This window comes from Bathycoccus prasinos (assembly GCF_002220235.1).
Source record: "Bathycoccus prasinos genomic : Chromosome_12".
Taxonomy (NCBI): domain Eukaryota; kingdom Viridiplantae; phylum Chlorophyta; class Mamiellophyceae; order Mamiellales; family Bathycoccaceae; genus Bathycoccus; species Bathycoccus prasinos.
This window is the reverse complement of record NC_023997.1, coordinates 135,728-150,590: the sequence shown is the minus strand read 5'-3', so window position 1 is coordinate 150,590 and position 14,863 is coordinate 135,728. Positions and strand designations below refer to the sequence as shown.

General features: G+C 48.1%; 8 protein-coding genes across 8 annotated transcripts; 4 read left to right on the top strand and 4 right to left on the bottom strand.

The window, feature by feature from the left end:
• On the bottom strand, positions 1 to 990 carry Bathy12g00770 (predicted protein; the record flags this gene model as incomplete). Its single annotated transcript, XM_007509857.1, has 1 exon — positions 1 to 990. The coding sequence occupies one exon, from the start codon at positions 988 to 990 to the stop codon at positions 1 to 3; it is 990 nt and encodes a 329-aa protein (XP_007509919.1).
• A 67-nt stretch (positions 991 to 1,057) lies between these two features.
• On the top strand, positions 1,058 to 3,535 carry Bathy12g00760 (predicted protein; the record flags this gene model as incomplete). Its single annotated transcript, XM_007509884.1, has 1 exon — positions 1,058 to 3,535. One exon carries the CDS (start codon positions 1,058 to 1,060, stop codon positions 3,533 to 3,535), a length of 2,478 nt encoding a protein of 825 aa, XP_007509946.1.
• A 360-nt stretch (positions 3,536 to 3,895) lies between these two features.
• On the bottom strand, positions 3,896 to 4,231 carry Bathy12g00750 (unknown protein; the record flags this gene model as incomplete). The annotated part of the gene is made up of 1 exon (XM_007509726.1): positions 3,896 to 4,231. The coding sequence occupies one exon, from the start codon at positions 4,229 to 4,231 to the stop codon at positions 3,896 to 3,898; it is 336 nt and encodes a 111-aa protein (XP_007509788.1).
• Positions 4,232 to 4,425: 194 nt separating this feature from the next.
• On the top strand, positions 4,426 to 5,364 carry Bathy12g00740 (predicted protein; the record flags this gene model as incomplete). Its single annotated transcript, XM_007509657.1, has 1 exon — positions 4,426 to 5,364. The coding sequence occupies one exon, from the start codon at positions 4,426 to 4,428 to the stop codon at positions 5,362 to 5,364; it is 939 nt and encodes a 312-aa protein (XP_007509719.1).
• A 101-nt stretch (positions 5,365 to 5,465) lies between these two features.
• Positions 5,466 to 8,390, bottom strand: Bathy12g00730 (unnamed protein product; the record flags this gene model as incomplete). The annotated part of the gene is made up of 1 exon (XM_007509675.1): positions 5,466 to 8,390. One exon carries the CDS (start codon positions 8,388 to 8,390, stop codon positions 5,466 to 5,468), a length of 2,925 nt encoding a protein of 974 aa, XP_007509737.1.
• Positions 8,391 to 8,558: 168 nt separating this feature from the next.
• Bathy12g00720 (nuclear transcription factor Y subunit gamma) lies at positions 8,559 to 9,386 on the top strand (the record flags this gene model as incomplete). Its single annotated transcript, XM_007509753.1, has 1 exon — positions 8,559 to 9,386. One exon carries the CDS (start codon positions 8,559 to 8,561, stop codon positions 9,384 to 9,386), a length of 828 nt encoding a protein of 275 aa, XP_007509815.1.
• A 319-nt stretch (positions 9,387 to 9,705) lies between these two features.
• Positions 9,706 to 10,314, bottom strand: Bathy12g00710 (predicted protein; the record flags this gene model as incomplete). Its single annotated transcript, XM_007509698.1, has 1 exon — positions 9,706 to 10,314. The coding sequence occupies one exon, from the start codon at positions 10,312 to 10,314 to the stop codon at positions 9,706 to 9,708; it is 609 nt and encodes a 202-aa protein (XP_007509760.1).
• A 722-nt stretch (positions 10,315 to 11,036) lies between these two features.
• On the top strand, positions 11,037 to 14,546 carry Bathy12g00700 (unknown protein; the record flags this gene model as incomplete). The annotated part of the gene is made up of 1 exon (XM_007509913.1): positions 11,037 to 14,546. The coding sequence occupies one exon, from the start codon at positions 11,037 to 11,039 to the stop codon at positions 14,544 to 14,546; it is 3,510 nt and encodes a 1,169-aa protein (XP_007509975.1).
• Between the last annotated feature and the right edge of the window lie 317 nt (positions 14,547 to 14,863).

The window sequence follows — 14,863 nt, the reverse complement described above, 5'->3', positions numbered from 1 at the left end:
TCAAACGGAAAAGTGCGCCAAATTAATCACCGCTTCCAACGTTTGCTCTCCAATCCACGACGCTCCGGGTTTCACCTTCACTGGCTCATCAATCGCCGCCGCTTCCACGCACACCATTTCCTTATACTCCTCGTCCCCGAAATCGCCCATACTCTTCGCCTTATCAATCCATGGATTCCACACCACCGCGTCGTTTAAATTCTTCGTGGTCATCGCCACCCCTCTCGTGTGTTGCGACAACACGCCTTTGTCCTCCCACACTCGATCGATAATCTCCAACCTTTCCTTATCTACCAAAGCTACGTTCCTTCGGTAAATCCTATCGACTTCCTTATCAAACCTAATCTCTTCCTCACCTTCCACGCACTTCTTTCCGTCTTCTAACGAATCCGTATATCTCACCCCGTTTAATCCTTTCACGGCGATATCGGTAATACTTTTCGCGCCGAAATACGTGTGCAACGCCGTCGTAAACTCAAACGCCTTCTCGTCTTCGTTTATAACCTCTAACTTTGTGTTTAAAAACTCTTTCTCAATAGACACGGTATAGTTTAACTTAAACTTATACGGAAACTCTTTCATAGTCTTTTCCGTGCTGGATAAAGTAAACGTCGCTTTGGCCAACACTTTTTCTTCATCCACTTCGGATCCAACGAATTCCCACGTCGCATTCCGAGCGAACCCGTGTTGGTTCGTGCACTCTCCGAGCTTCCCAAACTGCGGAAAACATATCGGAATCCCTCCTCGAATCGGTTTCGTTCCGTCTAAAATTGCTTTCTTTGATACGAATAAAAACTCCGGTTTCGTTTTAAACACTTCCAAGTCCGAGAGCGATCTCCAGCTCGCCACGTGCGCGCCAAAGGCGTAGATCGTGCACTCGAACTGCGCGTTTGAAAGAATCACTCCTTCGAACGAGACTCCCTCTTGTTTTCGCTCGAATGGAACGCACGAACATTTTGAGGTTTTACTTTTCGGTAAAGGCGCACCCATCTTCGCGTTCTGTGCGTGTGTGTGTGCGTGGTGTGCGCGCGTGACTGTGCGTTCTCCGTTGACTTTGATGCGAGACGCGTCCGAGATTACAGTGGAGCGATTGGATTCGTTTTTCCCCAAAAGCAACGCACTTTGGTGTCGTCGAATCAACGAGAGAGACTACGCGATGATAAACAGGGCGCACCACCGCGGGACTTTCGTGAAGCAAAAGAACATCATCAAAACGAGGAGGCGTTTTACGACAACCTCTTCTTTTTCTTCTTCGTGTTCTTCTTCGTCGTTCGCGCCTCTGCGAGGCGCGAAATCATCGTCGTCAACGAACGCGAAGACAACGAAGAAGAGAACGAAGAAGGATGCGTTGAGCACATTTACGCGTCGCGTGAACGACCCCAAATTAAGAGAAAAAGTGAGGAGGCTCGCATCGTCTAAATCATCGTCGTGGTATTTCTCGCGCTCTTTTTCTTCTAAAGATGACGATGATGAGAGCGTGGATGACGAACCGCCACCGTTACCACCGCGTACGAAAGGAGGCGTTGTAACGAGAAAGAGTAAAGGAGAAGAAGACGAAGAAGAAGACAACGATGAAGAAAATAACATAGGCCCAAGGTTAATCCCATCGATTGCAACAGCTACGATCGGGGCATTTTTATTCGGGTACCATTCGGCGGTGATTAACGCGCCTTTAGCGTCGATTGCCTCGGATTTAGGCTTCGCGGAGAGCGACGGATTGAAAGGCGTCGTCGTGAGCGTGATGGTGTTGGGAGGCGTTTTGGGTGGGTTCTCTATCGCGCCGTTCGCGGATAAGTACGGACGGAAAAACGCGTTGGCGTTCGTGACGATACCTTTAGCCGTGGGTGCGTTGATTTCGGCAGTCAGTTGGGACGCGGCGTCGATGACGTTTGGGAGATTAATCACCGGGATAGGCGTCGGCGCGAGTTCACAAATCGTGCCTTTGTATTTAGCGGAGATCTCGCCGCCAAGTTTTCGAGGGACCGCGAACGGTTTGAGGAGAATGGCGTACGTTTTTGGGTGTTTGGCGGCGTTTCAATTGGCGGTGCCTTTAGAGGAAGCCGCCAACGGAGGCGACGGGTGGTGGCGACCGTTGTTTTCGGATTCAGTCTTTCCGGCGGTGGCGTTGGCCGTGACCGCGTTGGTCGTGGCGGTGGAATCGCCGGTGTGGTTGTTAGCGACGAGCGAGGAAATCGAGTGCGAAGTGGAAAAGAAAGAGATTGAGCGAGAATCGAGGCGGTCGTTAGGGGCGCTGATGAACATTCGAGGGAAAGCGGCGAAAGTGTGGCAAGAGAACATACAGAAAAAGGAAGAAAGTAGTAGTAGTAATAGTAGTAGTAGCAGTAGTAGTAGTATTGCTGCGAGTAGTAGTAATAATAGTAGTAGTAATAGCGAGAGCGCGGCAGAGGAGAATACGACTGTTGAAGACGACGACCGAAAGGAAACGAGTAGTAGTATTCGTAGTAGTAGGAGTACTATTGGTAATAGTACGAGCGCCGTTACGAGCGGCGGCGGCGGCAAAAAATTGGAGACGTGGTCGGAGATTTTCAAAGACGAAACAAACGTCCCTTCTTTGATTACAGGCGTTGGGTTGTGCGCTTTGGCGGCGTTTTCTGGATCAAACACAGTTATATTCTACGCGAAATCGGTGTTTAGCTCCGTCGGTTTGAGCTCGCCCGAGTTGTTGACGTGGGCGGTCGGCGTCCCGAACATTGTGGGCGGCGTTTTAGCGCTGGTTTTCACGGACAAACTCGGTCGACGACCTTTGCTTTTGTGGTCGTTCGGTGGAATGTCCGCGTGCTTAGTCGCGCTTTCTGCCGTGGACATTTACACGCACGGGGTACCGTTCCTCTCCGAAAACAACGGCGGTTTCGGAGGAGGCGCGTCGTCCATGACCACGTCGAGTAAATTCTTCAAGGCGAGCTTTTGCAACACGCTCGACCCGTCCGCGGTGGAAGTGTTATCACCAGAACAAAAAGCGAAGCAAAGAGGTAGTTTGAGCATCAACGAGGGTTATTTTTCGGACATTTTCAACGTCCAACAGTCCTCGTACTCTTCGTTTACGACGAAATCAATCATATGCGAAGACTTACCGGACCGCGAAATCGGCGGGTTAATCGAAGACGTCGCCATCCAAGGCCGCGATACCAAAAGCAACATCAGCGGCGAACGACAAGAACCGGAAGCTACGATTGCGCTCATATCCCTCCCGCTTTACGTCCTCTTCTTCTCCGCCGGCGCCGGCCCAGTCCCGTGGCTGCTCTACAACGAAGTCTTCCCGACTCGAATCCGCGCCAAAGCGGTGTCTTTGTGCACCGCCACCAACTACTTCTCCAACGCCATCGTCGGTTCTGCGTTTCTACCCGGCGTCACGTTTCTCGGTTTGGGCGGCACGTACGCCGGTTACGCGCTCTTAAATCTCCTCGGGTACGTTTTCGTGAAAGAACTCGTGTTTGAAACCAAAGGGATGAAGTTAGAGGACATCGAAGAGACGATGTTAGAGAAGTGGGCGAAGAATAAAAACGCGTCGACGTAAAAGAAGTGCCGGCGCTGCGCGTACAAATTGTAATGATCACATACATGTATACTTATTCGTATCTAAAAGGAGGAGTCTTGGTAGTATTATACAACACGCGTAAGCTATTTCGTATTCTTCCGATTTTTATAGAAGAGAGAAAGAGTTCCTTTATCAGTCCTGGCAGAGGCACACACGCATAATGTGTTGCACCGTTTACCCACAAAGACATCACCACGGAGAAGAACAGTTTCTCTCACTTTCGACAAACAACGAAGAGCTATTACACTCGAGGAGGAGTGAGAGGAGGAAGAGACCGCGCGTCACCCGCGTCTTCTGTTATTAAACAGAAGACGACGAAATGGTGACGCGTTACCGTCCTCACGCGCTCGGCGGCGTCGCGTTGTGATCGATGCCGTGAATGTTACTCCCTCCTCCCCCGGGATATCTCCTCGTCCCGTTGTTGTTGTTGTTGTTATTATTACCAGGTCTTCTTCCGTACACGCCACTCCCGACGTCCCCTGGTTTGGTCCCGTACTTTTGCGATTGGTCCAACGACACGAGCGTTCGAAAGAACGCGACGAAGACATTCAGAATTCCCCAAAAGAAGTCCGCGAATATCGTCGCTCGAAAAAGAGGTCTCGACCTCGCCGTCGTTCCGGAGGACGAGACGTACTTCTGTTCGCCTCTTTTTGGTGGTGGTATTGGTGGTGCCATCTCGTTCGTCGCAGTACAATAACGCGCGTCCAAAAATGAAGGATTTCGAGAGAGATTTTGGGAAAAGAGAAAAAGAGATTTTTAGTTGAGTTCGTAAAAACGTCTGCTTTGACGAGACTTTTTCTCCTCCTCTTTTTGGCGGCGGCAAAACACACATCTCTCTCTCTCCGCCGAGAGAGATGAAAAGAGTGAGAATGTCTGGAGGCGGTTTTGATGATGAAAAGAAGCGGAAGAAGAAGAAGACAAAGAAGAGTGGCAGCACGACGGATAATAATAACACGACTGGGTTCGTGACGTCCACGGTCTCAATATCTATCCCGTTACATCCGTCGAAATTGGGAAACCGGAAAAAAGGCGTCCGGGAACAACTCGACGCGAAAACGCTGAGACATCACGACGGCTTCGGCGGCGTGCTCGTGAAATACACGGATTTGAACATGAACGAAGAAGGAAATGGAGAAACTATTTTACCGAATTCCGCGTACGTGGAAGTGAAAGCGACGGTCAAAGCGACCGTGTTTGCGCCAAAAGTGAAAGCGGTGTTAATCGGGAAAGTGAACAAAATAGGACAGGACCACATCGGTCTCGTCGTCGGGAATATTTTCAACGCGTCGATTCCAATCGAGAATTTTAAGGAGAACATGATGTTCGACGAAACGAAAGAAGCGTGGGAGATTATCGAAGACGGCACGGAGATGCTCGAAGAGGAAGAGGAAGATCTTTCGGACAAGTCAGAGTCGATGAGCATGAAGGAGATTAAAGTAGGCGCGAGAGTGAAGTTTCGAGTGGAGAGGGTGAACAGAGAGGACGATCGGGTGGTGTTATTGATTGGGAGTTTGTTAGGGAAAGGGTGTGGACCAGTAGACCGTGGTAGTACTAGTAATAGCGAGGAGAGAAGTGACAACGACGAGGATGAGGATGTGGAAGCCGACGACGACGCCGGCGACGGCGCCGAAGACGAGGAGGAAGCCGAGCGCGATAAGAAACGAAACAAGAAAGAGAAGAAAGAAAAGAAGGAGAAGGAGAAGAAAGAGAAGAAAGAGAAGAAAGAGAAGAAGGAGAAGAAAGAGAAAAAGGAGAAGAAGGAAAAGAAAGAGAAGAAGGAGAAGAAGGAGAAGAAAATTAGAGAATAGCAGAATTATTTATAGAATAGAGCCAATCCCGCTGTTTAAAACTACGACTACAAAACTAATTTGAACTGCTATACTACTACGTTTTATTTTACATCTAATTGCTAAGCGTGAAGCCTCGGGAACGGGTGAATGACCGTTCCGTTTATGTAACAGCACCACTGGTGCGTGGATTTTCCGAGCATATCGTCGAAAGCTAAGTTTTCATCTTTATTGGCAAACCCGGTAAAATCGCTCGTTCGCGACCCGTGCTCGACAAATTGCGATTGACTGAAATCACCCAGACCATCTAAAACTAACACAGGTTCGTCCTGTAAACCGCGCGATTTGATTTCGGATTGAATTTTCGCGGTAAATTCAGCGCTAGAAAATCCAGTTTTGATGGCAATTTTCGCTTTCCCTTCGTCGATGGGCGTTTGCGTCTGGGCAAAACCGGGCAAGTGCGGCAAAGCGCCTCGCATGCCGCCTTTCCGGTTTTTACACTCGTCTTCGGTTTCGTCCGAAGAGCAAATGGCGATTCTTGGTGCTGGAGAAGTGAATGGCTTGAACCCTGCGTTGACTCTGTTTTCAAAATAGGACGCTTCGCGAATAGGAATGGGTAAATTACCGAACGTTCTCGGTAACGCCCAGTGGTCGATTGGGCAGACGAACGGAATCGTCATCGCGCCCATGGTGCAATTGACCAACAGATTGAAGTGTCTGTGACATCCGCATATGAACTGGGGCATGATCAACGCTCGGTCTAACATCTTTGCAATAGCCACGGCGTCGCGAACGCGCGCGAGTTGCCAACGCAAACCGTTCATGTGACCGATTGGAATTTCGCCTTTCGAGGTCGTTATGGATTCGTTGACGGATTTTTCCAACCAATCCGGTATGGACATGCGCACGATGAGCGTCTTCAAATCATTCTCTTTGCTCAGGTCTTCTTCTTCTTCTTCTTTTTCTTCAAACACAACAACAGGATCTTTGACCTTTGATTTCGCACTACTACCACCATGATTGGCGCCAAGGTCTTTGTTATACATGGACGAGCCTAAAAAGTACGGTTTCTTATCTGCCCACATGCCGGCTTCGCGAAAGCGCCAAATTTTGCCTTGCGCGCCATCGTACACGTACGTGTTGTGAACACCGTAAGGAACAATCGAACGTTTCGAGTAGTCTTTACCCATGAAGAAAACCATTCCGTTGGAGAACAAACTCGTCGGTAGCTTTGCCACGCGCAACGAACCAGACGTACCTCCGTATGAATACAACGGACGCAAACCTCTCTTGTAATCCTCCGCGAACGCGACGAAATCGGGAGGATATTTTTCGCAAAAGAACCCATCGTTCGCATTTCCCTTCGCAATTTTCATCGCATCGAGCGTCACTGGTTCGCACAAGCCTTCTTTATCTCTCGGCACAAAATCTGGGTCCATGACGGTCATTTTTGGTTTCGAAGGATCGTACGTTTTATCCGGCCTTCTGAAGTAATCATCCGGATGTCGATTGTCTGCAGTTGGTTTATCGAACGCGCGACACATCGAACTCTTCTCGCCAACATCAGTCAGTTTCTTACAATACCCAGGCAACGATTTCCGTTGTAACCACCTCGACCGCGTGATTGCGTTGAAATGGTGCTGGTCGTTCGCGAAGGACAACTTTTTCCCGGCTTCCATCCCGTGCTTCCAATCTTTCACGAATCTCAGAGATTCCAACGTCGCTCGCAACAACAGCATGCCCGTGTTATACTCGGCTAGATACGGCCACGGGAGTTGCGTGAACGGGTCTCGAAAATGTTCCCACTTTGTAAACACGGTCGTCGTCAACTGCGGAAAATTCAACTTTCTGTGCAAGTCGATTTCGTCTTGATCGATTAAATCGCCCCGAAAGTCAAACACACAGTCGGCCGAGACAGCGATGTCGACTTTACCTAAGTTTCCAGTGTTAAAATACGGCATCGGATCGCGCACCCACGTGACGTCCGCATCGGAGATCAACAAGTCGTATCCATTCAACAAGAAAGTTTCGATGATTTGTATCTTCACGTTCATCAACGCGTAAAAGGATTCCTTCACTTCTCGAAAGCCGCCGGATTGGGAATGCCCTAATTTACTCTTGTCCAACAAGTGACCGCCGGGCACGCACGCGAACTCATCGTTATCGTCATCATTATCACCATCGCTCTCGCGTCGATGCTTCCTTCTCTTTTCCAACTCTTTCTCGCACCACGTGTGCAACGCCTCGTCTAAACTCACGACCACAATCTTCTTAATATTCGCTCTTACGCTGTACGTCAGCCAATTATCCACCAACGTCACCAACTCCACCGTCGCAAACGTCACGTGCAACGGCCTCTCCGTCCCCAATTCTACTTTTTCCATCGTATACGGCGGATACTTCTTCCTCAATCCTTTCAAATCTAAAATTTTATCTAAACTTATATATCTTTTCGTCTGCTCGGAATGCGCCGTGTCTTCGTCGTCCTCGTCCACGTACGGGTGCGGCAACGAACCGTCGAACAACTCTCGTCTGCGTTTAGCCCACAAATCTGTCGAATCGTCCTCGTTAGATTTATATAAAGGATGATCTTTTACGGTAGGTTCGTTCAAAGAGCCGGAAAAGAATACTAAGTTTCGATTGATTGCGCTCGATGATGATGATGGTGTTATTAGCGTATCCGACCTTTCTCTTCTCATCGCATCATCTGGTGGCGGCATGCTCGGCGCCACCGGAGGTGGAGGTGGCGCGCTCGGATCCGCAGGTGGCATCGGTGAGCTCGGTCGTTCGTACACTTCCGGTTCTTCCTTAAAATCTTCCTCTGAACGCCTTTGTGCGCTGTTGTAGACATTAGTATTAAACCGGGAAACATCGAGGATTTCTTCGTCTAAATCTTTCGCCAAATGTATCAGCGATTCCGCGGCGAAGTGTCGCGCTTCTTTCACCGAATAACGGAACTTACGAATGGAAGATGCGGCGAGAAAGAGGAAGAGGAAGAGGCAGAGTAAACGGCGGATGACGCGAAGGCGACGCTGCCTCGGTTCCATGATTGTTGCCTCTCGAGATGGAATTACAGAGAGAGAGAGTTTCCTTTGTGCGTTTTTGTGAACCCTCTGACGATGTGATTTTGATGAGTTATTATTGCACGTAGGGGTGTTTTTGTCTCTCTCGTTTTGAAAAACCCACACAAAAAATTTTTAAAATCACACATCATCATGCCACCTAAGAAACCCTCCGGACCCGGAGGAGGCTCTGGTAAACGACGCCCATCCGCGTACATCGTCTTCACGACCGAAAACCGAGAGTCGGCGAAAAAAGAACTCAACGAAAAAGGCAACTTAAAACCCGGGATGGGAGACATTGCGAAATTAATATCCGGGAGATGGAAGAATCTCACCGAGGAGGAGAAGCAAAAGTTTAAAGAAAAGTGCGAGAAAGAATTCGACGAGAAAGAGGAACGGGAGAGGAACGAGAGAGCGGATGAGAAGAAAGATGTCGAGGATAAAGATAAGAAGGACGATGATGATGATGAGGATGAGGAGGACTTGCCAAAAGAAGACGGGATGACGGAGGCGGAAAGATTGGTGCAACAAACGCAGATGCAATCGATGATGAATCAAGACAAGGATGGGAACTCGTTGAGTTTGCCACTTTCGCGGGTGAAAAGAATTATGAAATTGGACAAATCGGTGAAAGTTGCCTCCGGGGACGCGACGAAGTTAATCACCAAAGCCACGGAGTTATTTTGCGAGATGCTGACGCAAAGCGCGTTAGGGAGCATGAAACTCGGGAAACGGAAAACGATTAAATATTTGGACGTGGAACGCGCGGTGTTGAAGAAGCAAAAGTTTGATTTTTTGCACGACCACGTAAGCGCGATGAAACCGAAAGAAGGAGAGCCGAAAAAGATGACGGAGAAAGACGTGGAGGTGGCGGACGAGGACGGAGAGAATAAGAAAGAGGTGGAAACGCACGGGAGTAAGAAGATTTCGGACTTTTTTTCCAAGAAGACTGAAGAAAAGGAAAACGAAGAAGTCGCCTAGAGTATTGAACCAAAGTATTATACGAACACACACACACACACGCACCCTTTTGTTGTCAATCGCATCATGCAATCAATTGAAACATGCTATACACGATACTATGAGACGCACGTTTGTATTATTATTATTATTGAAAGTTTTCTTTCTTCTTTTATATGCAACTTTCTTCATTCATGCGTTGAAAACCCTTCCTTTCCTTTCTTTTTGTCCGTGTCAACTCGCTGCATCGCAATTCGCTCTCTCTTTCTCTCTCTTTCTTTCTCTCTCTCTCTCTCTCTACTAAAATCATATTTATAAAACAAGCTATCTATGCGATACTTCAAGGCAACTCGTCGTAAACGCCTTCGATTCTGCGCGCGCCTGCGTTTCTAGCCACGTGCGCCCAATACCTCGCCTCCTTCGGGTCTGCGTTACATCCGTACCCTTCCAACATCATCTGCGACACCAGCGCGGCTTGGTTCGGATCACCTCTCTTCGCTTGCTTCAACGCGTCCATAAACCACCGACAACACGCGTCCTCCGCCACCGAGGACAACTTCCCCGAGTGCAACGGTTCCATCGTCTCGTTCACCGCGTACGCTCGCATCGAGTGCGAGTCCGTGTGCACGTCGTCCCCCTCGTCCTCCTCGTCGCTATTCTCTTCCTCCGAGTCCGTTTCCTCGTCCGAATCGCTCATCATCGCCACGTCTCCTCCTCCTTTCTCTTTATTGTTGTTGTTGTTGTTGTTAGTATTATCTTTGCTACTATTATTTTTATTCTTCCTATTCGTTTTTTTCAACAGCCGCTCTTTTTGCGTCTGGTGGCAGTTGTCGCAAATGTCGTAATCTTCGCACACGTCGCAGCACCATCTTTTCCTTAAAATCGGTATCTCGCCGCATATATCGCACGAGTATTGCAACGATTTCCGTCGGATGGACGGTTCGTACATCGCTAGACTCCTTCTTTCTATCTCTATCTGCTCTTATTAGAGAAGAGAAAAAGAAGAGCGTTTTTCCAGAACCTTTTTGATAAGAATTCCCAAACAATACACACCCGAACAAATACTCACCGCAAAACGACTGCTCCGCGCGTTCTCGAAAGCGTGGGCCTCTTTCCTCCTTTTCTGTTGTTAAAGCTCTTCTCGTATTTCTCGTGCCTTCGTTCGTTCGAGAGAGTTGATTAAGAGAGCTACTAATGAGAGTAGTAAAACTGAAGAGATTTCTCGTAGAAAAGATCTCTCTTTTCTCTCGTCCTTTCTCTCGTTTTTTTTTTTTTTAAAGTGGCCGCCAAACAGAAAATCGAGAGATTTTTTTTTCATTTGCAGGCAAAAAACGACACACATGCGGATCTCACGCATCTCCACTCTTTTTTTTAACAACAACAACACATATTATATATACACAAACACACACAAACGCGGGCTCTTTTTCTCTCTCTCGATGACGACGAGAACACCAACAAAAGGAGGAGGAATGTGTTTTGTAGCCTTCGCTTTCTTTTCGAAGTGTACGTCTTCGGTGCAGAAAACGATGTATCTCGTTCGGGAAATCGTGTTCGAACGAAACGGTTTTTTTCACTTTTCGTTCTGAGATCTGAAACTCTGATCACGCTGTGGTTGTTGGCTGCTGTTTCGCTGTTTCATTGAACAACAACAACAACAACACATAAAAGATGCACACGAGCAGATTGTTTATGTTGTCGTTGTTCTCGATTTTGACGACACAGAGGAACTATTTCTTCGCATCCGCGCGGTATAGTTATTACACCGGGCGCTCGGTGAACAGATCTTTCGTCGTGAGCGAGTACGCGTTTTCTCGAGAAGAGTGCGAACGAAACGTGTTTTTCATGGATGATTTTGATAGAAACAACGACAACAACAACAGCAGCAGCAGTAGCATCGACGACGACGACGACGAGACCAATCGAACGATATCGTCGTCGTCGTTTGGGACGCTCGGTCGTTTTTGGCCGCCGAAGGAAAGCCTCGACGAGAAGGATGATTCTTTGTATCACAAACGGTGGTGCTCGGAAGGCACATCGGGCGTGACGTTTTCGTCAAAAACGAAGGAGTACGTTTCCTCCTTCTCCTCCTCCTCCTTCTTCTCCTCGACGAGGACGAAGTCGAACTCGACGATGGATGTAATATTCGATGCTAAATCGCGCGCGAGCGAGGCGAAAGCGTTTAGCGTTGAGTTTTGGATCACCCCTCGTTTACAAAAACTCGATGGTTTCACCGGTCGGCATTTCACTCCTTTCTTTACGCTGGAAACGCCAAAAAAAAACGAGACGTTTAACCCGTACGCCTGGACGAGCGCGTTCGATTGCACGGATGAGTTTGATTTTGCGCTTTATATTGGGACTGATTTTAGCGTCGGGTTTCGGTCGCGCGAGCCGATTGCAATTTATCCAACTTTAGTGGCAGAGACGTGCGCTTCGGTAATCACAAAACCAAGCGCGTTTGTAGCGAACGCTGTGAATCATTTCGTTCTGACGGCATCGTTTTCGGACGACGACGAGGAAAACGCGCTCGGAAAAAATCGAATCTCGTGTTACGCGAACGGGACAAAAATCGTAGACGAGGTCATCGGAGACGTTTTAGTCGACGATAACGGTAAGAGAAAGTTTCCATTCGCAAACGCGTGGCAAGAAACGTCCGCGCCGTATTTCGGAAGCACGAGCGCGAATAACGCGCACGACTCGAGTGACGATACTTGGGAATGGACAAACACCGTGCACGCGTTTGCCATGTACGACAAAAAAATAAGCGACGAAGAGATTACGCTCAATTTTCACGCTGGATTACCGAACGCGGCACCGCTGGCAGTGGATGTAAACGTTACGATCAATGAAGACGTAAAAGAGGCGAAAATCGTGCTTCAATATGCGGACGATGATTATTACAACGCGACGATAACACCGACGAGTGGTAGCGCGTTGAATCATACAATTTCATCAGTAAAGCATGCCTTCTCGATACTCACTTTACCGAAGATAGGCGTTCTGAAAGCCATACCGATAGGAGATGCTAACAACGATGATACTAACTATACTAATGGTGATGATGCTGACAGTAGTATGCAAACCGCCGACGAGGCCGCGGCGATACCGGTCACGCGCGTTCCTTTCAAATGTTTCGGCAACGCCGTATTTTATACGCCCGAACCAAACGACCATTCATGGATACACGATAGTAATGAACTAACGACGTTGGAGTTATATGCAAGCTTTTCTTTCAAAGCAACAGAAACATCTTTACTGAATGAATTTGAGACCGTAGACTCTTTGAACCAAGGTTTGGTTTCAATTTTCGTTTCTCCCGTGAACGATGCTCCGTCGGGCGTCTTTCACGTCGTCGAGTATTTTGGACGCGAAGAAGGAAAATCGTTTCAAATCGAGTTTCGAGACGATGATGAGTACATCTCAAAGATTGAAGTGTCAAGAATGCCAACGATCGGGAAGGTTAGACTGTCGAGCGCTTCCTCGTCTCCAGAGAATACGAAAACGTTGAATCTTGGAGATATCATCGATGTCACATCCGAAGCCGAATCGCTCACGTATCGATTAGATGACGTCGTAAACTTCGTTCCTTCAATAATCGAAGAAAAGAAAGAGTATTTATCCGATTTTTTCTCGTATTACGTGTACGATAAATACGACGAAAAAGCGGTAAACGAAACCAAAGTGGAGTTTCGAGTACAGTCGCCCGTTCGACGGATGCCTCCTTCTTCCTTCTCTTCGGTCAAGGAAACGAAAGAAAATGTGCCCCTCGAGTTTACCATAGACGTTTTACGATTGGACTGTAAAGATAACGCAACAGAGGCTATTGTTGAAACTTTGCCTACGAACGGAACGGTGTACTTGATACGTACACCTGCAATCTCGACGTCTTCGGTAGTCGCCGAGGAAGATAAAAGAAAGACGCCGCTGAAAGAAAACGACGTCGTTCGACTCGAGCACACGTACATGATTACGACGACAGAAGATGCTGAAGGGCAAGATGGCATAGAACGATGCGTCGCATTTGCAAATTTGCTGTTCGTTCCGGATGATTTCTACTTTAATGCGCCAAATGTTGATATTTTCGGCGACGCGGTGAGTACGACGACTCGATACGCTTCTCTTCGTCCTCCGCTGCTGCTCTCGTTCAGCGCGAGAGATATTTTGGATGGATGGATAGTTCCATCGGTATTGAACGTCTCGTTTACAGTCACGGCAGACGTTCCGCACGCGCCTGCAAAGTTTCGGAACATTTCCATGGACGCGAGTGCATCCGCTCTTCCTCCTTCTCCTTCTCCTTCGTACTTACTCAGAGTCGATTCGAACGAGACGCATATCAATGATTCATCGTCGACGTTTCTTCTGCCTACTGGAGGGTACTTGAAGTTTTATAAAGCGTTCGAATACGATTTATATCCAGATTATGACTCGGTGTTTGGTGTTGCCGTGACAATAAAATCGATAAACCCGAGCAACGCAGCCTTTCTCGCCAACGTCAGCGTAGCCTTCCCGTCTGAACACGAAGACGCGGTAAAGTTGAACACCTCTTCGATTGTCGTCACGAAATGGTTACGTAACCAGATCAGAATTGCCGGTCCACCGAGCGCAGTTCGCGATATTTTCTTCCATTATGTACTATACGACGCCAAAACGATGAAAAAGACACCCAGAGTTGTGCGCGACACGCTCGAACTCACTCTCGAGTACGGTTTCGTCAAATTGTACAACGCGAAGAAAATGAACGAGACCATCAACGCGAAATACGATTGGAAACACGATTCGTGCAGAATCCAACAACAAGAAACAACACCATCGGACGCAACGAAACCGTGCACAAGCATCGCGCACGTAAACATCGAAGCTATCGCGTACCCGTCCTCGTACGACTCTCTGACACAGGAAACGTCCGCGAAAGACTCCAACGCCGTTTCCCAAAAATCCTTATTTATCTCTGGCCTCTTCCAAGGTGCCGTAGCCGGCATCGTTTTACTTGGTCTCTGGAAATACCTTTTCAAAAAGCTTCTCAGTGCAACCAAGTGGCTGTTTTGTTGCCTCTTCTGTTGCCGTTTGCGTCCGCCGCTGTCTGCTTCCGAACGAAGACGAAGCCGAAGAAGCCGACGCCCAACAAATCGAAAAGAAGCCGACTCCGACTCCGACTCCGACTCCGACTCAAACCCGGTTTGATGATCGTGTTTACAGTGTTTCCACGATGTACTGCTGTATTGATATTGGGTGAGTGCTCTTAGTTAAAGAGGAATCATCTACGTTTTATTATTTATGAACACTCTACTACATATCCTCGTATTTTTTCTAATCACGAAAATATCTCAAGCCTTTTTCTGACACAGAAAGACGAGAAGGAAGAATTTTTCACTCAGAGGCGAAACCAAAAGCAATCGGACATTTTCTTCAGTTAAACGGCACGGTTGTTACGCGTGTTCAGTAATTCAAATCCGATAAAAAACAGTCTCACACCATGGTTAAGGTACGCGACCGTTACG